Consider the following 24,444-nt stretch of genomic DNA (forward strand, 5'->3'; position numbering starts at 1 on the left):
CAGGTCTACTAGTTCTCCCCCTGGTGATGGCATGCAGCATAGATCCAAGGGCTAAAAGCAGTTTAGTGTCCGTTGAACGTTGCATATTTGCAGCACAGTCCTGAAGTTTGGAATGAACTGTTACATGGTGTACAGAACTGGTCACCATACTGAAGGAATTGTTAACTTGGAAAGCACGTAATGCAAGATTGGTGCCAAGTTTCAAGAAACTCCAGTCTTTCCATATAAGTAATTTAAGGAGTGGGCTTATTCTCACTAGTAAAAAAAGGAGGCTCAAACACAGGGGCTGTCCCTAGGGAGGTGCGGGGCCTGGGACAACCCCCCCTACTCCGCTCCAGGCCCCGTCCCCACTCCATCCCTTCCCCCAATCCTCCATCCTGCCCTGCCTCTTCCCGCCCCTGTCCCACCTTTTTCCAGTTTCCAGACCCACCCCACCCCCGCGACGCCAGGAGCTAGCAAAGCGGGGCGGGCTGGAGCCGCTTCCTGCCAGGGAGTGCGGGCCTGACCCCCGCTGTCGGCGCCAGGCCCCTCGCTAACCCCCTGGGCCAGCCTAGCCCCCCGCACCATAACCCTACCTGTTCCCGGGCCGGCCTAGCACCCCCTGCACAACATGCACACAGAGCCTAGGGTATGGTGATTCGGGGCAGCCACTGCGGAGCCCCCCAAAGTGTGGGGCCCAAGGTGGCTGCCCCGATTTGCCATACCCTAGGGATGGCTCTGCTCAAACATGACCTAATAGAAACTTGAAAAATTACAAAAATGATTAATGAAATTGTGAGAGGATTTTTATGCTCGTGAAATGGATCAGCTATTTGGAGACGACATCCAAAATTGGGAAGCTGTGCATAAATTAAGAACTTTGGCAGACCAGTTTCACACAGAGTAATAGATGTATGGCATAAGTTAACCAGAGAAGGAAATTTGAGACATACAAAGTTCCAGAGACAGTTAGACTTGATCTTGAAAATGAGAGGATTGAAGGAGATCGTTTAAAGCAGAAAAGTGAGTTGTTTAACTAGTACTCCCCAAAAAAGGGTGAGGCTGTTTGGTTAGGAAGATTGTTGTTTGTATGCGTTATTTGGAGAAAATGAAGACTAGACATGGATGTGTGCGTAATGATGGTGGTTCTGTGTGCAACTTTTTTTCCCCCCTTAAGTATTCTCATACTAAGTAATAGTTTGCTTGGTTCCCTTTACAGGTAGTGAGTTTTCTCCATACAGTTCTGTTGTGTGATAAACTGGATTTCAGCACAGCTCTCGTGGTGTGTCCTCTGAACACTGCCTTGAACTGGCTGAATGAGTTTGAAAAATGGCAAGAAGGTTTAGAAGATGATGAGAAACTAGAGGTATTTAATTTTTAAGAATTTTTTTTTTTAAGTCCCTTATAAAGCTGAACAGTTTGAGTAATTATGATAAACTTACACCATTCGAAATACACACTAGAGATTGTGTTTTATGTATACAGAAAATTTACTTGTACTGATGTAGTAAGTGTGATCTAGGTATGTAAAAGTTGTGTAGCACTCTGCAAGGCTCCTGTTTTGTCTTTGTTAAAAGTAGAGTACAACATCCAGTATTCTCTTTCAAAAGGTCTCTGAACTAGCAACTGTAAAACGCCCTCAAGAAAGATCCTATATGCTGCAGCGATGGCAGGAAGATGGAGGAGTTATGATCATAGGCTATGAGATGTACCGTAATCTTGCACAAGGCAGGAATGTCAAAAGTAGAAAACTTAAGGAAATATTTAACAAGGCTCTGGTTGATCCAGGTAAGTGAAGGTTGTTAATGTAAGGACTCAAAGTAGCAATTAAGCTGCCCTTTTAAGGGGATGGGCTGAATTTAGAACTCTAGCAAGTTGAAAATGTTTTTGTATTTTTCTTTTTAAATATACTTTTAGGAAAATCATTTAATGATGTATAAATGAACCCACTAAGCTATTTTATTTACAGTTAACTTAGTTTCTGCGTGGGTGATTTCTATAACATAGCTATCTTACATAAATTTGCAGTTATGACTTAGAGTATTTTAAGTTAGGACTCTCTTGCGGATATGAATGAGATGTACCCGTATGAAAAAAGATACTAGGTACAAGAAATATGTTGATGACCTTTCCTCATCTGTTAAATATCCCTTTTGGTCAACCTTGTTTTTTCTTCAAGTGATTGCACATGTCCGTTCCAGTGCAGGTGTGTGTACACCCTGAGCACAGTCGCCAGAAATTTTTTCTTCAGTAGTATCCATCAGGTCGGCTCTGGTGACCTCTGGTGCTACGTGTCCATTGCGCCGGTATAAAGGGCCCTGCCAACCCCACTCCCCCTCGGTTCCTTCTTACCACCCATGACAGTTGCTGGAACTGTTCCCCTCGCTCTTGCAAGTTCTCAGTGGACTTTGTCTTCTCTGTGTTTTGTACATAGTTCTCAGTATTTGCTAGTTGATTGCCAGTGTTGATAGTTAGTTACTTCTTGGTAGTTAGTTTAGTTCAGTTCTCTCTGTTTAGCATCCGCTCTCAGTACCGAGGCATGCCTTGGTCACCAGGCTTCAAGCTTTGTGCTTCTTGAAACTAGGCTATGCCCCTGAGTGACCTGCACTCCAGTTGTCTTAAGTGCTTGAGCTCATATTGGGGACTTCTGCAAAATTTGCAGAGACTTTAAGCCCCATACCAAAAAGGATGGGGAGGCTAGACTGAAGTCCCTGCTAATGGAAGCAGAGCTGAGACCCTCCTTGGAACTGTGCCATTAGGATTTGGCACCGAGTAACTGAGCGTCAGGAGTCACAGCACCATTTGTCATCTCCAGTGCCAAGGAAGAAACAGAAGAAGCTGCTGACCAAGAGAGGACATTCTCCAACCCCAAGGATGGCCAGACATGGAGACCAGAGCGGAATGTGACCTGTATCAGGTCACTTCTTGGCTCTGGCAGCTCGGTTAATGCTTTGATACCGGCCCCTATGTGAGCTCTGTTGAGTCTGGTACCAGCCGAACTGTCAGCACTGGCAGGTCAGCATGGTGCCGGGACTATTGCGATGCTGTCCACGCTTGAGGCTTTAGCTTTGGCCAGAAACTTGCTCTCGCTGTTGGTACCAGAGTCACAGACAATACAAGAATCGGTGGCATTGGTGCTGGCGGGTGGAAGGGAGCATGTGGCCATTGGTTACCATTTGGTACTGGGTCCTTCAGTGCCATCTAAAGGGAAACTGGCCATGTTGGCTCAGTCCTCGTCTTCCCCACCCCGGCACTGGTCACCGGCACCAGTGGGAACCACTCCTCCATGGTCACCATGCAGAGACAACTCCTCCAACAATTTTAAATGAATGGGTAACACAAGAGATTTTAAAAAAGGGCAAGGAGGATCTAGTTCAAAAACCTAAAACAGGGTGAAAAGATATTTAAAGACATACTGACGAAACTTATATGCATCACAAAACTAAGTGATTGGGCAACAAAATGGCAAATGAATTTTAATGTGGATAAATGTAAAGTAATGCACATTGGAAAAAATAACCCCAACTATACATACAATATGATGGGGGCTAATTTAGCTACAACAAGTCAGGAAAAAGATCTTGGAGTCATCATGGATAGTTCTCTGAAAATGCCCATGCAGTGTGCAGAGGCGCTCAAAAAAGCAAACAGGATGTTAGGAATCATTAAAAGGGATAGAGAATAAGACTGAGAATATATTATTGCCCTTATATAAATCGATGGTACGCCCTCATCTCGAATACTGTGTACAGATGTGGTCTCCACATCTCAAAAAAGATATACTGGCACTAGAAAAGGTTCAGAAAAGGGCAACTAAAATGATTAAGGGTTTGGAATGGGTCCCATATGAGGAGAAATTAAAGAGGCTAGGACTCTTCAGCTTGGAAAAGAGGAGACTAAGGGGGGATATGATAGAGGTATATAAAATCATGAGTGATGTGGAGAAAGTGGATAAGGAAAAGTTATTTACTTATTCCCATAATATGAGAACTAGGGGTCATCAAATGAAACTAATAGGCAGCAGGTTTAAAACAAATAAAAGGAAGTTCTTTTTCACGCAGCGCACAGTCAACTTGTGGAACTCCTTACTTAAGGAGGTTGTGAAGGCTAGAACTATAACAGAGTTTAAAAGAGAACTGGATAAATTCATGGTGGTTAAGTCCATTAATGGTTATTAGCCAGGACGGGTAAGGAATGGTGTCCCTAGCCTCTGTCTGTCAGAGGGTGGAGATGGATGGCAGGAGAGAGAGATCACATTGCCTGTTAGGTTCACTCCCTCTGGGGCACCTGGCATTGGCCACTGTCGGTAGACAGGATACTGGGCTATAAGGACCTTTGGTCTGACTCGGTATGGCCTTTTTTATGTTCTTATCTCCAGTGGTTTGATTAATGTGCAACTCTACTAATTGGGAAGCTCAGATCCCTGGATGCTTTTTTTCTGAGTAGGGAAATTAAAAATTAAGGAAAAATCAGTATCTGTGGGAGGGAAGAAGTCAACAACAAACTAGATATTTTGAGCGGATTGGGAGTCTGGAAAGCTGCAGCTGCCTGAAGTGGAGAGCCATGGCAAAACTGTTTACCTAATAAGTAATCTCCCTGCTACAGACAGGATTGCCTTGGCTTCCCTGTTTCATGCAGTAGGGTGGCCACTGAAGTATAACAAGAGTGAAGAAAAGTTGTGAACTCTCTTTAGCTGAAGCTAAGGCAAAGATATGGATCTTACCTTGAGTTATGGGCTAGTTAATAAAAGATGGTCTGTGGATGTCATGTTTTATCCTTATTAAGAATAGTGGCATTGTCTTTGAGTGTAGCTGACCTGCACCACTCTTCTGATGACTAGACCCTAAATAGTTCTTGGCTTTCTGATGGCTCATTGTATTCTGCCTTGTCTCCATCTCCATCATGTCCAAACTCATGTCCTTGTTCTGGGTTGGTCCTTCACAGCAGCATGGGAAAAATTAATGGATGATCAAATGACAATGACCACAAAGCAAGAAAAATGAATTTTAAATTCTACGTCTTTGGCTTCATGAATGTGCATTGGGCAAAATGCATTTAGTCACAAAGGAGTTGCCAGCTTATTCTTACTGATGAGGAAAGCGTGGTCTTGTGACTAAAACACATGATTAGTAGCCCCGAGATCTGTCTCTCTTTGATTTTGGATTTCTTTGTGCCTCAGTTTTCTCCATTTGTAAAGCACTTTGAGATTCTTTAATGGAAAATACAATATAAATGCATTGTGTTATTTAATAGGTACACCTTGAGTTATGGATCTCTGATCCCAGCATTAGCTTCTAGGAGAATGAGGAGCTATTCTACAATGGCCTAGATTAGACATGCATATTTGTCATGAAAAAGTACTAGTCTAAGCACAAAACCTAGTTATTTGGCTTTGACTGTGATAATGAAAGAAACAAATTGTATGTTACTTGTTAGAAAAGACTACTTATCGTGGATTAATGGGCAGGTAGAATTTTGCAACGCTGTACTGGAAACACACTCTCTTTATGTGGGATTGATCAGGCGGCTGGCTTCCTAAAAGAAGTTTTCATATTTTTTTCTCTCTTGCTATCTTGGCATCTGAATTTGTAGTGGTAGTTGTAAATTTAAATCTTAAGAATTTTTGTGTAAGTTAAATATCAAGAAGTGATTGAGATGTCTTGGCATTAAACCCAATAAAAATGAAGTTGTTGCTTTGCTTGAAATTATGAAATTAGTGTAAAAAAATGTTTGGGGGGAACTTTGAGCTGGGCCTTTGATATTATTTGACATCAAATAAAATTTGCCTTTTACCAGTGGGCAGATCAGGCTTACCACTTGGGTAACTTTCATCAGGCTTTCAGCTCTATCTGTTAAGTAGGATATTGCATACTGCTCTGTTGTCTTCATACAGAATGTTACTGTTGGACTTTGGTTCTCTTCATAACTTCTTATCAGTCACCAATAGATGGCAGTGTAACGTGACTTTTAAAAATGTGTGCTTATGAAATTTGACAGAGAAAACGTGCATTACTAAGATACATTTTACAGTGGTGGTGTTGCCGTGTCGATTCCAGGATATTCGAGAAACCAGGTGGGTGAGATAATACCTTTTATTGGACCAGCTTCTGTTGCTGAAAGAGACAAGCTTTTGAGCTACCCAGAGCTCTTCCTCAGGTTCAATAAAACGTATTCCCTCACTCATCTTGTCTCTATACTGTATGTTTAGACATTTTTAATAGGAATGTACTGTAAAACTTTTTCCTTAATCCTACCCACTAATACATTGTGCACTATGCTATGTATCTTGGAAAAATCAACTACTATGAATGCATTTGCAAGCCAAGAGTATGGGCTTTAATGCCCTTAAATCTAGAGAGCTTTATTTAAAAAGAGCATATGGTTGCCTGTTAATAGAGTAAATTCAGACTCTTGTACAGCCAGTGTCCTAGTGGTTACAGAAAATAAAGTTCATTGCATTAGACATCTTTGATTTTCTTCTAGGCCCTGACTTTGTTATATGTGATGAAGGGCACATATTAAAAAATGAAGCTTCTGCTGTTTCTAAGGCTATGAATTCTATACGATCCAGGAGGAGGATAATTCTTACAGGAACACCACTGCAGAATAATCTTATAGAATGTAAGTAAATGCTTCTATAGTCAGTGCAGAAAACATTTCCTTCAATACATTTCTGCCAGTATAGTAATATATTATTATAAATGTATTTAGTTTTGAAGTAGGAGAAAATAATGTGTTCCTGGTGGTACCAGATCACACTTTACAGCGATTAGAATAATTTTCATTACTTTTTAGTTTACCTTCTGGATAAGTGTGTTAGCATGTAAAGCAGTTTACATCTCTAAGTCACTCTTGGAAGTCTAGTTAATTTAGAATGAAATCGCCCAGTAATGCGTGCCTCTACTGACTGCCATAATTTTGTTTTCAACTATTACAAAACCTACTATAAATATAATTTTGCTATATCATTGCTTCCCTGCATATTTAAGCCCACAGGCAGTAAGACATTCCAGATAAGTCTTACATCAGATCGACATTTATGCCAAGTTTTCAAAAATGATTAATACTTTCTGAAAATCTAAGTACTTAGGTGCCTAAATATGGGTGGTAGGTGTTTAACTTTAAGGACTCATTTGGGAAAAATTTGGCCTTAAATTACCTTGCTTAACAGAAAAGTGTTTATGTACACACATCCATTCTCTTCTTTTCTTAAAACAAACCTTTCCATAGGAACTATTTAATTTTAAAGAACTGGAGTTGATCTTTCTCTTCCAGATCACTGCATGGTTAATTTTATCAAGGAAAATTTGCTTGGATCAATTAAGGAATTCAGAAATCGGTTTATAAATCCAATCCAGAATGGTCAGTGTGCAGACTCCACCATGGTAGATGTTAGGGTAATGAAGAAGCGTGCCCACATACTGTATGAGATGCTAGCTGGATGTGTTCAGGTATGGAAATAGTTTACCACCACGTTAACTCAAGTAATTTAATATTATAGTAATCTACTTTCCTTTGAATTAAAAAATATTATGGTCTGGGTCCTCTAAATTTGGATCTACAATTGCTACATACATTGTCCAGTAATCTCATTATCATTTTGACTCAATGTTAGTTTTCATAACTAGTTTGAATTGTAAATAATTCAGAAATCCCATATAAACAGAAAATCTTGTAAAAGCTTTACAGTCTTTACAAACCCTGTCAGTGTATCTTAGGCAGGACACATACAACTTGGAGAATTGTTTTCCTGACTTACTGGACAAGTAATTTATATTATAGGGTAGGATATCAGTACTTCAGTTTTGAAATATTCTGAATTTAAACTTAAAAAAACAGCCTGCCTTTTACTGTTTCCTAAAATGTATGGTAAGATGGTGGGCCATGGAGAACTGTCTAACTGTTGAAGCTGGCTCCCCTGTTTCCATTGGAGAGAATCAAAACAGATGGAAGTGTGGGGCCGGGGAGATGAAGACTGATAAACTTTTTTTAAAAGGACGAAACACCTGTTGCCCGAAAGACAACTAAAAATACATAAATCCTTTCCCAATACACCTCTACCCCGATATAACGCGACCCGATATAACACGAATTTGGATATAATGTGGTAAAGCAGTGCTCCAGGAGGGCAGGGCTGCGCACTCTGCCAGATCAAAGCAAGTTCAATATAACACGGTTTCACCTATAACGTGGTACGATTTTTGGCTCCCGAGGACAGCGTTATATCGGGGTACAGGTGTATTACTTTTTCATGTTTAGGCAGTTGCTAGCATTGCCACAGAGATGTTATAAATGATTGTGAAGGGGCGTGATGGTGAACCATGTGGTCATAAATAGGAAAGGGGGCTGGTACATCAGGCAGTGTCTCTGTTTATTTAAAAAAAAAAAGTGGTCCACACTGGAAATTTTTTGGTATCTCCTGCACCAGTACATCTGAAAATGGAAAGCCACTGGAATGTACATGGTAGCAAGAGGGGCCTGACCCTGAAGCTAAATATACAGTAGTACGGTACTGGAAAACTCATAGACTCATAGACATTAAGGTCAGAAGGGACCATTATGATCATCTGGTCTGACCCCCTGCATGCTGCAGGCCGCAAGACCCTTCCCTGGACTCTACCGTTGAAGTCCCCAATCCTGTGTTTTAGTGACTTCAATCGGCTGAGACCCTCCTGCTAGTGATCCCTGCCCCATGCTGCGGAGGAAGGCGAAAAACCTCCAGAGGCTCAGCCAATCTACCCTGGAGGAAAATTCCTTCCCGACCCCAAATATGGCGATCAGTAATACCCCGAGCATATAGGCAAGAGTCTCTAGCCTGACCCTTGTTGGCCATTATGCTGTTCATGTACCATTGCTGTACCATCAAAACCAGCCATTCCCACTGAGCTGTCCTGCTCATATCAGAAAGAAGGAAGGCAGCAACTATGAAAATCTTAATACATAAATAATGTAATACTTAAGCATTATTAGATGTCCTAAGCTAGTCCCTGGGTCCAACAAACTTCTCTTGGTTTGCCACAAAGGAATTAGCCCTGTGACAAACCGTGGGGAGTTTGTCAGCCCCCAAACTGTCAACACCTACCATTTTGAGGGTGAGGAGGCAGATGAAGAGAAGCAGAGACTGTAGGCAAGTGAACGAGGAAAGGGATTAGAAATAGCATTGCCAAACAAGCATTCAAAAATCATGAATCACACTCACCTTCCAAAATCATGTGTGACTTTCCTGTGGAGTCACAATCCGTGTCCATATACAAACATTGTCATTTGTGTCTCGTTCACCCAGACCTGAAGAAGGGTAACTATGCTGAAGAGAAGCAGTCACTGGCAACAACTATTGAAACTGCATTTGACACAGCAGAGACTTAAAATGTGTGCATAGAGGAGATGTGTGTAGTGTGCAGCCAGCTGCACTAGATTAAATGGTCCTGGGCAGATGGGCTGGTATAATTAGCTTTCATTGCGTATTATACTTTTTTCTCTGTGGTTAGAAAACATCCTAGAGATGGCTTGTGTGGTACATTTTGTCTTTTAAGGTGCCAAAGGTTTTTAAACTCTAAGAATCCATTTGCTTTATACACACTTATCTGTTTGACTAACATCCTTTTGTAAAATTACAGAGGAAAGATTACACAGCATTAACAAAGTTCCTGCCACCAAAATATGAATATGTTCTAGCAGTTAGAATGACATCGATTCAGTGTAAGCTGTATCAGTACTACTTGGATCACTTGACAGGTAGGTAACTAAAGTACACTTAGGTAATGTGATTAATCATCATTTAATCATTTTTTCCATGTTTTCATAACACGCTACAAATGGTCCCTTTTGGTTTGCCGTAGAAGTCCACTTTGGCGCTAATGGTTGCATATAACTAAATATTTACTGAAGAATACGAATACTTACATTTCTTGTTTGTGGTTCATTACTCCTTTCCTTTCTCTTCATCCCCAAAAATATAATTTAAGTAATTCATACATTGTGGACTAATTACTGGTACTTTTTAAGCAAACATGTTATTTCAAATGGACTTTGGATTATTACACAAGTCTCTTACATCTGGAGCCCCACATTTATTTCCAGAGGAAATTAGTTGATTTGATTGCATCCTAGACCTGGTTTGTCCCTTACATTGTGCCAGCTACCACAAAGATTGGCACGAGGGCAACTCAGAATTGAAGTGCAGTGACACAAGTGTATTTCAGAATCTTTCAGCGTGCCTTTGTTTGTTAATCTTTCAAGTTATTCATTTGCAAACATGAGATGGAGTTCCCACCCTCTATCTCATTCCACATCCCACTGGTCTGGTAGTGAAAAGACTTAAGTTTGTCATCAGATTTCCTTGATGTCTCAGGATCAGTCTGCCTTTCTAATTTTTTACTCCTTTAGTATTTTCGAAGCAGCAAGGCCATACACAAACTTGTTGAATTTAAAAAAATCTTACAGCTTGAGCAAAGGCATGTTCAAATGCTGTGAACTGCTGTGCTCTTGACTCTAAAATGTTGGTGGTTTTCTTGGGGCTTGCAGTTCAGCATCTTGTAAGACCTGCAAGTGTCAGCAGCACTTTTAAAGTGATAGTGTCGTATTTACCATCAATAATGGTAACTCAAGAAGCTAGCAAAGGCCTTATGTACTCAGTGGCACAATTGGACCAAATTCCACAGCAGCAGCTCTATAGTTCTATAGCAACAATCCCTAACTGTGTAGCAACACTAATTTATTTTATGATGCTGAAATATCCTTCATGTTAAATTCTGTAGTTGCAGAATACATGGGGTCATGATGATGATAATCATATTTTTATCTAATGAATAACCTAGCATACATTTGCTTTTTAGAACTGCTACTAAATTAGTCCATCATGCAAATGTACTAACTCAATCTTTTTAGCATTGGACAGGCTGAAGTATGTGGCACAGTTTAAATTGATTGTATATACCTGCTGCAGTGACTGTTCATGATATTTTTGGCTGTTGCAGTTACCCTCCCAAGTTTAATTCAAGAAAAGGATGATAAAAGATTAATTGCATTTTGTATCGAACTGTGATTTACCGCAGATGTTCAACTTGGATATGATATTCACAGTGTTCTCTTACTTGCTTGGATTATAGTTGGGTGTAGTTTGTGGTGTCTTAGCTAAATTGCCGGCTAGGTTCTCTTCTTCAAACTTTGTGTGGGCTGTTTCCTTTATTTCAGTTAAGATGCTAATCTAAATAGTCATCAAGGACCAGTGTTGGTAATTTCATTTATTAAAATTGCAGGTCTGAAAACCAAAAGCTATTTTACAGTTTGTTTTTTTTAAATAAGGACTAAAACCTTTATTTAAAAAACATACCTACATGAGTATGTTTCAAAGCAGAACACACACAGTGTTTTGATAGTCTTGTAGAGCTCATCACTAATCAACCCTATAACTTAGTCTATTCTGTATTAACAAATTTATTTAGGCATAAGCTTTCGTGGGCTAAAACCCACTTCATCAGATGCATGGAGTGAAAAATACAGTAAGCAGTATATGTATTACAGCACATGAAAAGATGGGAGTTGCCTTACCAAGTGGGGGGTCAGCATCATCAAGGATTTACGACGTATCCTGAAGGAGATCCCTCACTCTCACAGATCTTGGGAGACAGGCCAGTCCTCACTTACAGATAGCCCCCCAACCTGAAGCAAATACTCACCAGCAACTACACACCACACAACAAAAACACTAACCCAGGAACCAATCCCTGCAACAAAACCCGTTGCCAACTCTGTCACATATCTATTCAAGGGACACCATCATAGGACCTAACTACATCAGCCACAACATCAGGGGCTCGTTCACCTGCACATCTACCAATGTGGTATATGCCAGCGATGCCCCTCTGCCATGTACATTGGCCAAACCGGACAGTCTCTATGCAAAAGAATAAATGGACACAAATCAGATATCAAGAATTGTGACATTCAAAAACCAGTAGGAGAATGCTTCAGTCTCCCTGGACACTCAATAACAGAATTAAAAGTGACAATTCTTCAACAAAAAAACTTCAAAAACAGACTTCAACGAGAAACTGCAAAACTGGAATGAATTTGCAAACTGGACACTATCAGAATAGGCCCAAATAAAGACTGGGAGTGGATGGGTCACTACAAAAAGGAATTTTCCCTCTGCTGATACTCACACCTTGTCAACTGTTGGGAATGGGCAACGTTCACCTTGATTGCACTGGCCTTGTTAGCACTACAAAAGTAATTTTCCCTCTGATATTCACCCCTTCTTGTCAACTGTTGAGAATATGCCACTTCCACCTTAATTGCATTGACCTAGTTAGCACTGACCCCCACTTGGTAAGGCAACTCTCATCTTTTCATATGCTGTAATATATATACAACCTACTGTATTTTTCACTCCATGCATCTGATGAAGTGGGTTTTAGCCCATGAAAGCTTATGCCCAAATAAATTTGTTAGACTCTAAGGTGCCACAAGGACTCCTTGTTGTTTTTGCCAATACAGACTAACACGGCTACCACTCTGAAGCCTCTATTCTGTATTGGCTCTCACCTATATAAATACACTGAAGGAAAATATATTTGTATTCTGTCTGTTACTACAGCATTCCAAATGTATATCCTCCTAAAGTTATCCATGTGCTTAAAAATAAGTCAGCTGTAAGTTTCATTGAAATAGCTCAGTAGGTGAAAACACCCTGCTTCCTCATAACAACTATTTTCCATCAAAGCAATAGAAGTAGTTTTGCGAATTCTTCAAAACTTTTGCTGGCTTCTTATACATGTTTGTCTGCTGAAATTTGTTAATATCCATCCATATTGCTATCTTCTAAGCCATTTGACTGGTCCCTAAGTTAAGAGCCACTCTCTGCATTTGGTATTCCAGCAGTTTCAACTAAGCAAAGTACCTTTTGATTTGTATTAGTTAAATATCTGAAAAACTAATCCTTCTACTGAGGGTGAAGTTCCAGTAGAAGAAATTTCTTTTTACCTGCAAATACAAATAAAAGTCAAAAGTTCACTGTTTTGTTGAAGTACTTTCAGATGTGGTACAAGTTGCCACTAGAATACATAATCTTAGAAAGTTAGTTTTTACTCCAAATCTGAAAATAGTTTTTCTACTTTTCATTAATGTAGAAAATATTATATATCATCTGTAATAATTTTGTTAATTGCATGGCAGATTTTAGGGGAGATGGTCTCTTTTCTGTTTCTGTAACATGGAGTTAGGGCATCTGAACTTAGCACTTCTGTAGGGACCCTTCCAAATCCATGAGAGCCATACCAGCTACCACAGTGTTATTTTTACCTTTTATTAGGAACATAAAGGAATAATTATTACGTGGAGCTAACTATAGAGTAACTCTTTTTAATGTGGCAAAAAGCAGCTTGCTATCATACTTTCCCTTATGCCTTCATTTTACTACAGTCTTATTCTATAGCCTGTTGACTGAAATTCTTGAATAAGGTTTTGAGTCTGGTTCATCCACAGGCATACATACTTCTGCCTCTATTGAAAATGTATGATTTTTCCAGTTATTTTGTTTAAATAGGCTTCACTGTACAGATAAGTCAGTTTCAAAAACTTCAAGTTGATAGTGTTTTAGGCCAGTGGTGCCCAGCCTTATTACACAGGAGGGCCGCATAAACCTAAGCACAAACTTGTGTGAGCCAACAGATTCTGTTTTGTATGTATTTAGATAGGTTGTTTCTATGTACAGTATTGTCTATTTAAAAACAAATAAAGAAATCCAGTGCATAAAACGTGTATCAGCATTATAGAAAACAGGAAAAAAACAGCATAGAACACATAAAATGATGTAAACCTGACAACAAAATACTAATGAATCGTCTGTTACTATATTGTGTTGAAGCAGGCTGCAGGCCTTATGAAATGCTCAGGTGGGCTGTAGGTTGGACACCTCTGCTTTACGCTATTAAAAATAAAAAAAATTTAATCCAGTCGTTCACCACAAATGCAGTTCACTTTTTGCAGCAAATTCAGCTTAGTCAATTAAAATAGACAAGGTATTTACACCTTCTGGCTGTTTTACATTAGGACAGTTTTAAAGTTACAAAATATGCAAGGAAAATGATTTGAATTAATTGAAACTTTAAAAAATCATAACGTTTATGTTAATCTTAGGTTTTATAAATAATTGCTTTCACAAACTTGAATAAACATGAGTGCCCCTTCACTGGGATTTATATGAATTCCCACTGAGGAGAGAATGCACTCCTTTGTAAAAATGTTATCATGTAACTCATTATCAAGAAAAAGATGGAAATCTAATTTTGACCATTTTAACTAGGAAAAAATCCTGTAACTAGGTAATTTGACCTCTTTAAAAGAGAAATTACAATGTGAGATGTGCACCTGGAGAGAACACTCTATACTAAACAAATGTGTTGTTCAAAGGGGGAACAGTATATGGCAAACTTACTTCAAGCTTTCATTCTATAATCTGAACTTTATTGTCAGGTGTAGGTAGTAGCAGTGAAGGTGGAAGAGGCAAAGCTGGAGCTAAGCTCTTCCAGGACTTCCAGATGTTAAGCAGAATCTGGACTCACCCTTGGTGTTTGCAGCTGGACTATATTAGTAAAGAAAATAAGGTAAATTAGATATATCAAAATACATACTTCTGCCTCTATTGAAAACTTTGACATGACAAATGCTAGGTAGATTTTTGGCAAATTAATGGAAATTTCTGTTGCTGTGGGGCACAGTGATTTTGCCGACTATTTCAATTATGGCAAGTATTCCTTTTTTCCTGGAAATTTTGTCATTATTAAAACATTTTGAAATGTTGATCTTTCACTGAACTCTTCATTTGTTTAAATGAAGAATAAACAGATGTTTAAGTGTTTGAGGCTTAAGTCTAGATGATGGTACTTAGTAAAATCTGTGTTCTAAGAATATTAATTTTGTTTTTCAGGGCTACTTTGATGAAGACAGTTTGGATGAGTTCATAGCTTCAGATTCAGATGAAACTTCAATGAGTTTAAGCTCTGATGATTATGCTAAGTAAATTGAGCTTTTCTGTGTGAAACATACATGCTTAACTTAAATTCTGTTAGATTTATTTATTTTCTTTTAAAGTTATGAAAATTTAAGCAATATTTGTGGGTTGTTGTTTTTTTGTTTGTTTTTTTACTGTTACAGCTGTTGGATCTCTCACCTGCAGATTTTTAAATAGTGAACATACAATGTTATGTTTCTAGGAAAAAAAAACCCAAGGGGAAAAAAGCGAAGAAAGAGAGTAGCTCAAGTGGAAGTGGAAGTGATAATGATGTTGAAGTGATTAAAGTCTGGAATTCAAGATCTCGTGGGGGTGGAGAAGGGAATACAGAGGAACTTGCAAACAACCCTCCATTGGCTGTAAAGTCAGATGAAGGTGAGTGTAATGTACAAGTAAACCAGGATATGATGCTGCATCATTTTGGAAAAGGTGATCTTGACAAGGCTGGGAATTAGTACAGTCCATGCTTATACTATGCCTGGTTATGACTGATGAGTCCTCAGTTCAATAAAGCCATTCTCCCCACCAATTCCCCTCCCCCAAAACAAACCCCAATATAGATACACTTGTAATGATATATCTTTTAGAAAACAAAGGGAAAATCAGCCTAAGGGAGAGTTTGTGTTGTGACAGAGCAACTAACAAATAATTGTTTTTTCTTTTATTTTTGAGCAAAATGCCCTGCAAGCCTGCTTCAGGTGACATAAACCAATTGTTCTATTCTTGTAAAACTTAAGGTCATTTCAGAGTAGAATTCAGAGGTGAATAGTGCTGCTGGATGATAGAGAAATGTTACTTTTCACCTTCTTCTAAATGGGATCTATGAGGAAATCTGAACAGAAAGATTAGTAACAACAATATTCTACATTGATGCATCTGGAATTTTATTTAGATGTTGAGCTAGCAGATGGCTTTAATAGAGCTAGAATAAGGTGGCTGTTTTGAGATTGTTGTTCAGCCTGCATACATCTGTAAACTACACTTTCAAACAGTTGTTTTTAAATAATCTTGTTTTCTGTTTCTGCTGAGTGATGGGAATCATTTGTAAGTGAATGTTTTGGCAGTGTGTCATTTTATGGGCTTAATAACCTTTCCTAGATAAATTACTTTAATGACAATGAAGTTGAATTCATAATTTAAATACATTTGTAAATTTGTTCTCCCTTGTTTTTATAAACAGTTATGATTAAAATACAGTTGTAAAAGGGTGGTGGTCCTTTTATATATAGATAATATATATAGGAATATATTACCAGCATTAATTTATAAGAATAAAAAGGAGATAATCTGTCATACCATTTCTTACTAATCACAAATCACTCCAATGTTAGTGGGTAATACTAAAGGTTCTACTATCCATGACCTCGTCTAACTTCATATACGTAGTTTTAAAATGGATGCTTGGTACAGTGTGAGTTTGAGGAGGCTTTGCCCTGTTTCCATCTTGCTTCAGATATAAAAGGTCCACCTGCACTGTAGACTGCTGCGAGTATGCTGTGTGCAAGTTCTGGAATGAGATTAAGGTGGGAATAGATGTGATCCCATCGCACATATAAGTATAGGCTTGTCCCCTCGCATATGCAGGTATCATTTTGAACTAAGTGGCTCATTCACTGGCATTTGACTCATCTGGATTTATTGGTGGATCTTGGATCGTGTCCCGGGTCTTGTCCGAAAGGATGGGGTTCAGTAACATAAGGGATGAAGACTGCTTTCCTTTCCTGTCTCCACTTCTCTTCCCACACAGGATCTTGCTGATTTCTTCCAAGAAAAAGTTGATAAAATACAAACCTTCCCCCTCTGCTAGGCTTGCCTTCCCTTCTCTTCCTATAGTTCTCCCCTCCTCCTCTCTCAAAGACACAGAAGTTTCTCATCTACTATCCTCCTCTAATTCCCCAGTGACCCCATGCCCTCCATCTCCTGCTCACCTACCCACATTCTCATCCATTTCCTTACTCTTCTCCAATACTCTGACTCTCCTGTTTTTTTCCCCCTCACAATTCAAGCATACTTCAGTTTCTCTCATCTTAAAAAAAACACACCTTTGATCCATTTGCCTCTCCAGCTATTGCTCCTTCTTCCTTTCATCTCTGAGTTCTTGCATGTGCTGTCTACAGTCAGTCTCTGGGGTTCTTCTCCAGTCTATCTTCTGACGCTTGCACTCCACTGAAACCACTCTTACCAAAATCTCTCTAATAACCTCTTTCTAGCCAAAGTGCTGAACTAATACTCCATCCTTGTCCTCCTTGAACTGTGAGCTGATTTTGACACTATTGACCATTTTCTTCTTGAAATCTTATCTTCCCTTGGCTTCCATGACTCTGTCCTTTCATAGTTCTCCTCCTTCTCTGATTGCTCCTTCAGCATGTCCTTTGGAGAATTCTCCTCACCCCCCCAACCCCCTCCCAATTTTTTGTGTTGTTCCTTGTTTGCCTTCGCTTCTCCCTCTACACCTTATTTCTCCTAGATCTACCTCTACTCCAGATCTGCCTCCTTCTGTCCAAACTAAAATCTCAGCCTCTCTCAGATATGGATGTCTCGCATCTTGATTTCTGCAACATCCTTTTCTGTGGCAGTGATAAATGTAATCTTGCCCTTCTCATATCCATTCAAAATGCTATTGTAAAGATACTTTTCCTCCACTAGCTCTCCTTATGCTTTTGCATCAAACATAAGATACTTGTCCTCTCTTTAAAGGCTCTTCACAACCTAGCCTCACCCTACCTATCCTTACTCATTCACTACTGAGATGTCAACTCCTGCTTTCAGTCACCCCATGCTGCCAGCCTCCATCACACACTTGTTAAATTTTCAAACAAGGACCTTTTGCACATCCTCCCATGCTTGGGGGGACCTCCCTGTAAATTTCCTCAACACCTACTTCATAATACTCCTTCAAAACCCTCCTTAAACACTCCTTTGTTGTGGGTACAAAATGCTTAAAGACGTTAGGCTGCTGCTGTGTTGAAACCACTGTCTAGCATGCTGACCAATATTGTCTCATAGTTTTTGTACTCCTCTTTCTGTCTGTCCCTCTGTTGGACGCAGGGTCGGGGGCCACACCACGCTTGAGGTGAACGCTGCTCGGAGCCTGCACCCCTGAGCCTCTCCCCATGCCCCTGCCCCAGCCTGATCTCCCTCCCACCCTTGAAATCCCTTGTTCCCAGCCCAAAGCACCCTCCTACATCCCAAACTCCTCAGCCCTAGCCCGCACCCCCACCCGAATTTTGTGAACATTCATGGCCCGCCATACAATTTCTACCCCCCGATATGGCCCTCGGGCCAAAAAGCTTGCCCACCCCTGATGTATACAGTGGTTCTTTCATACACTTATGCTGATTTCACAGTCTGTTTAACTTTTTAAAGAAAATTCATATATTAGCAGTACAATTAAATGTTGTGTGATACATATATACTTTCAAAAAAGGAAATTTATAGGTGAGACATGCACAGCCTGCATCCTTTACATGCTGCATTGTGTCAGGTATTAACATCAAACAATGTCATTAACATGAATTAAACACAGTCACACCAGCCTACATTAGGGACAGAATTCAGCATTTATGTAAAAGTATGCTTAAAAAAATCGGTGCAAAGAAATTTTCAAATGAGAGTTCTTTTGCAGGTATTTGCAGAAATGTTGAGGATGACTGTTCTGTCATGATGAAGTTGCCTTTCAGCTAGTTTGCTATATGTGGTCTTAAAAGTTGAATGTTTTGAATTAGTAGCAAGATAATAGGAGAAAAATATTCTGTATAAGTAAATACTTCAGTAAGATCAAAGTTTTTAAGTGAAAGAAAGTTTGTATTGTAATTCTAATAAATCAATATTTATCACACTAATGCAAAGGAGATTAAAGGCAGAAACATGCAACGCCATAAAAAGAATTTAGGTAACATAAATAAAGTCAGCTCCTGATTCCTGTCTACATTTCAGGATCAAATGATGAGGTTGCAAATAAGTCTTCATGTATATGTGAATTCAACGGTGTTTCACAATAGATAAAGAGAATACTGATACCTTGGAAGGAGAGCATGCTGTATTTCAAATAGTTCACAACCAGGTGTTGTTGAATGGCAAATCTAGAACTAAACAAATGTTGCTTGTTTTGTTGGGTATGCAGTTATTTTGGCACAGAAATACAGTGAGATACAGACTTTCCTAATTCTCTCTAGCTTGTCAGATTTACCCCCTTTTAATCTTTTACATTTTTAGGAAGAGTGACTCAGATGTAAAGTATCATCACTTGCTTGAAGTTTGACTGAAGTCAGCTTATTAGGGTATAGAAGTGGCAAGTTAACTAAAAGTTTTATGTAAATAGCAGATTAGACAATTATTTATGATCTCAAGTCAATAACATTATATAGACTTGAATTAGGAAGACATTTATGTTCCAAAACAAAATGTAAACTCTTTGGGGAGAGACTCTGAGTGTACTTGTACGGTGCCTAGTACAAAGGATCTTTCCTGATGAAGGCCTCTGAGTATTACTTCAGTATGGATTTTTAATAATCATATAAAAATTGTCTCCTCCTTTGCTTTTTTTGTTAAACAACTAAATATTAGAATCCCTTTTCTAGGCAAATATGGATGACACCATTAACAGGAATGTGTTTTAAAAATATTGTGTTTTGTACTTGATATTAACTGTTGCAAAAGAAATAAATTCCAAACTCTAATTTTGATGGTACTTCCTGTATATTGTGCCTTTTGCAACAAGTTTTTTTTTTTTAAGTCTCATCATTGAGATAATTTAAAACTATTTTCCCCACCTCCTACCCCCTAAATACAAGAAAATGTATTGTTGGGAACAATCCTGCATAGCTCTGGTTGGATGAACTAGATAACCCCCAGGCCCAAGTACAGTATTCTTTCTGAGGGTTGTCGATATTTGCTTGGGATTTAAGATCAGTATTTTAAAAGCAGTTATATTATTCTTGTAAAATCTGTGATTGAGTTTTAGGAAGCAAATATTAGTTGTGGGTGAAGAAGATGAATGCTACTTTAGGAAAATGGCAGGTGACAGGACTATGTGTTAAAACAGTACATAACACAGAAAAAGTGTGGCAGCTAATGACCCTCTGAGGATAACAGACTAGTCTCTAAATTTTTTCTTTAATTCCATACCACTAACTGGCAGAAACTTTGGTTGAAGGGAGAAGCCTTCTATATCTTAGACCATAAGAATGGCCATACTAGGTCATACCAAACGTCCATCTAGCCCTGTATCCTGTCTTCCGACAGTGGCCAATGCCAGGTGCCCCAGAGGGAATGAACAGAACAGGCAATCACCAAGTGATCCACCCCATCGCTCATTTCCAGCCTCTGGCAAACAGAGGCTAGGGACACCATCCCTGTCCATCCTGGCTAATTGCCATTGATGGACCTAATCTCCATGAATTTATCTACTACTTTTTTGAAGAAAAAAGAAAATCCTATCTTGGCCTTCACAACATCCTCTGGCCAGGAGTTCCACAGGTTGACTCTGCGTTGTGTGAAAAAATACTTCCTTTTGTTTGTTTTAAACCTGCTGCCTATTAGTTTCATTTGGTGACCCCTAGTTCTTGTGATATGAGAAGGAGTAAAGAACACTTTCTTATTTACTTTCTCCACACCAGTCATGATTTTATAGACCTCTATCATATCCCCCACCCCCACCCCAGTTGTCTCTTTTCCAAACTGAAAAGTCAGTCTTATTAATCTCTCCTCATAAGGCAGCCGTTCCATACCCCTAATAATTTTTGTTGCCCTTTTCTGAACCTTTTCCAATTCCAGCATATTTTTTTTGAGATGGGGCAACCACATTTGCATGCAGTATTCAAGATGTGGGTGTACCATGGATTTATATAGAGGAAATATGATATTTTCTGTCTTTCTTATCCTTTTCTTAATGATTCCCAACATTCTGTTTGCTTTTTTGACTGCCGCTGCACGTTGAGTGGATGTTTTTCAGAGCACTAGCCACAATGACTCCCAAGATCTTTCTGGAGTGGTAACAGCCAGTTTAGACCCCATCATTTTTTACATATAGTTGGGATTATGTTTTCCAATGTGCATTACTTTGCATTTATCAGTATTGAATTTCATTTGCCATTTTGTTGCCCAGTCACCCAGTTTTTAGAGATCCTTTTATAGCTCTTCACAGTCTGCCTGGAACTTAACTATCTTGAGCAATTTTGTATCATCTGCAAATTTTGCCCCCTCACTGTTTACTCCTTTTTCCAGATCATTTATGAATATATTGAATAGGACTGGGGGATACCACTATTTACCTCTCTCCATTCTGAAAACTGACCCTTTATTCCTACCCTTTGTTTCCTATCTTTTAACCAGTTACCAATTCATGGGAGGACCTTCCCTCTTATCCCATGACAGCTTACTTTGCTCAAGAGTCTTTGGTGAGGGACCTTGTCGAAAGCTTTCTGAAAATCTAAGTACACTATATCCACTGGATCCCCTTTGTCCAGATGCTTGTTGACCCTCTCAGATAATTATAGTAGATTGGTGAGGCATGATTTCCCTTTACAAAAACCATGTTGACTCTTCCCCCAACAAATTATGTTCATCTATGTGTCTGACAGTTTTGTTCTTTACTATATTTTCAATCAGTTTGTCCAGTACTGAAGTCAGACTTATTGGGCTGTTACTGCTGAGATCACCTCTAGAGCCCTTTTTAAAAACTGGCGTCACTTTTAAAAATTGGCATCTTAAGAGTTTTTAAAGTCTTAAAATCTTTAAAATCTTAAGAGTTCTTAAACATTTGCATTTTAGGAAAAGTCTCATGCCTTCATTTTAAGGAGATTCTTTTTAGTTTAATAGTATTTTTGTTCTACAGGTAAAGCCACATCCTCTTCCAACCCAGGCAGCCCAGCTCCAGACTGGTACAAAGATTTTGTCACCGATGCAGATGCTGAAGTATTGGAACATTCTGGGAAAATGGTGCTTCTCTTTGAAATTCTTCGCATGGCGGAGGAGCTTGGAGATAAAGTGTAAGTCATGTTAAATAATATATAAATTTGTGGAAATTTTGTAAATTGTTTAAATATACTGTTCTGCCTTAGCATTCTTTATTGTCCACCCTTTGTTAACGCTTATTTTGAGCTCAGAGTTGTAGCTCAATTTGTGTTAGCGATGTGTGTGTTTAACTTATTTTTATCAGAAGAGCGTTCCATGCTTGTCCTATACTCCACCAAAGACATTCACTTTGTTTTAAAGATCATGATCAGGGTGAAGGAAGAGAAGTAAAGCAAAACAATACAATAATTACATGTATTGAATGAATTTTAGTGGAAAACGTTGTATATTTCCGTATTTCTCTTTTCAGTCTAGTTTTTAGCCAGTCTCTAATATCACTGGATTTGATAGAAGATTTTCTGGAACTGGCAAGCAGGGACAAAACTGACAAAGATAAACCTGTTATTTATAAAGGTTAGTATAGCATTTCTATATCTTCCAAAACAATGACAGTAAAGAGAATTTCTTTAATATCATTTCCTGCTACAGATAGGATAGGTGTGAATTTTAATCCAATCCAGGGTACACGGTTTTTTTTCACTTAACTGACCTATTGCCAATTCCTCTGGTTTCCCTGCTCGTCACTGGGGATCTCTCTGTAGAAAACCCAATATTTGACATATTGTGGTCCAAATTCCTTTTTAAAGAAAAAGTGAAACATTGGGTCTATCTCAAGATGTTATTTGATTTATTGTAACATTCTCTAGAAGGATAAATTTGTGTAAAATTGATTTAATTCTCCAGATGACTTGCCAAAACCAATATAAATAAGTTGATCTACAGCTAGTTTTTGTATTTTTGGGACAATACATTGTATAATTTGGTGTAGCATCTGTAATATTTTCATCTTTCCACCTCAAAATTGTTCTGTAAAATTAATTTGGTGATGAAGGCATCTGCAGAAGGAAGAATTATTTTTGCCTATGAAAGTCATTAAGAAAATTAGTTATTAAACTCCTTAATGTATTTGTTCTTGAATATATGTATGCTAATTCTGTAGTTGGAAAGGTATATGGTTTTGTGGACTGAATATGGGCCCGAGGGCCAGGAAGTCTTGCATACTAATCCGACATCTGGCACAGTCTCACTGGGTGGCCTTCAGCAAGTCACTTACCCTGTCTATCTGTACCTCATCTAAAAGAAGAGGATGATAATACCTAACTCACATGGGTATTATGAGACTCAAACTGAAGCACAGACATTAATCAGACATGTAAAATATAATAGGTAAATATTGTTTGTTTCAGATGTTAGTTCCATTCTAAACCTTGTGGTCAGCTATGCATAACACCAAAAAAAGTACATTTGCTGGTGACATTTTTCAGGCTTGGTTTCAAATGTGTGACTCATTTTTAAATTTATTTAACATGTTGAGGAGGCTATATTTTATCTAAGATTTTTTTCAGATGTTTAATTATTTTGCATTTGATTATCTCAAAAATGGCTCCTTTTTAAATCTTTCAATTTGGCACATTTATAATCTTGAATAAGGGCTGTGTGCTGTCTTGTTTGAAAAAAATTGTTTTTGAAATAAATGTTCTGGATATTTGAAGAGAGCGTTCTGAATGGAAACAATAGATTAGTTTCTTAAACTTCACAAATAGAAACCAGTATGTGATACTCTGAAGCTTTCCTCTTAATCATTTAGGGTTGTCCAGATGAAGGAGTCCATTATACAGCTAGTTTATTAACCCTCTAAAGAGTATGGATCTGTTACTCAGGTTGAACGCTGCTTATCACCCTTTTCCTGTGACAGTAACGCTCACATTTCCTTCACATTTCAACTTGTCACCTGCACAACAGACTTTAAAATCGTGAAGCTAATTATTCTTTTTTAGCTTTTTGTTCGTTCTAGATGGAAGGGAGATGAAATAGCTAATTCATTCTCAGACCGGAAGAGTTGCTACTCTTTCCCAACATCACCAAATATGGGAGGGCTATTGGTCCGATTGCATGCTGTATACCCCACCTGCTGTGGATCTTAGGCTGTTGCTACTGATTTCAGGCGTGTGCTATATTTCATGTATTTGTTATATTCTAAGCAGATAGGATGTCTTTCTTCTAGAAATAGTGAGCAGAAGGTTTAGTCAGGGGCCATACAAAATGAAAACAATTTTACAAATGGAAAAACACTGAGTCTGATCCTCATTTTTAAGAGAGGGTTATTAAAGGAAATGACAGTGGCTGTTCTGAAAAATTTAACATTTTGAGATTTTAATCACACACACACACACACACACACACACACACACACACATTTCTAAACCTGCTCCCTTGTGTTGCATTGAATTAGGCTTTTTCATGTTCTCACACATGGGACAAGTTATAGTGTATTAATCATATTTTCTTAGTAATGTGTCGGTAGTATGGACTTTTTTCCTCTAACCAGAGATGGACATGTGTACTGTAGCATTTTGCTTTACATCATCTCTGTAATC

General features: G+C 38.7%; 1 protein-coding gene across 3 annotated transcripts in view; it reads left to right on the forward strand.

The window, feature by feature from the left end:
* ATRX (ATRX chromatin remodeler) overlaps nt 1-24,444 on the forward strand; it is a 135,159-nt gene that overhangs the window by 74,956 nt on the left and 35,759 nt on the right. For all 3 annotated transcript variants that reach the window (XM_054040410.1, XM_054040412.1, XM_054040411.1), the window contains 10 exons: nt 1,199-1,345; nt 1,590-1,767; nt 6,463-6,600; nt 7,255-7,430; nt 9,597-9,714; nt 14,455-14,585; nt 14,909-14,997; nt 15,195-15,367; nt 21,828-21,981; nt 22,317-22,420. In XM_054040410.1, coding sequence (XP_053896385.1) covers nt 1,199-1,345; nt 1,590-1,767; nt 6,463-6,600; nt 7,255-7,430; nt 9,597-9,714; nt 14,455-14,585; nt 14,909-14,997; nt 15,195-15,367; nt 21,828-21,981; nt 22,317-22,420 — 1,408 coding nt within the window. The remainder of the gene's footprint in view (nt 1-1,198; nt 1,346-1,589; nt 1,768-6,462; nt 6,601-7,254; nt 7,431-9,596; nt 9,715-14,454; nt 14,586-14,908; nt 14,998-15,194; nt 15,368-21,827; nt 21,982-22,316; nt 22,421-24,444) is intronic.

This window comes from Malaclemys terrapin, chromosome 9, assembly GCF_027887155.1.
Source record: "Malaclemys terrapin pileata isolate rMalTer1 chromosome 9, rMalTer1.hap1, whole genome shotgun sequence".
In the NCBI taxonomy this organism is placed as follows: Eukaryota; Metazoa; Chordata; order Testudines; family Emydidae; genus Malaclemys; species Malaclemys terrapin.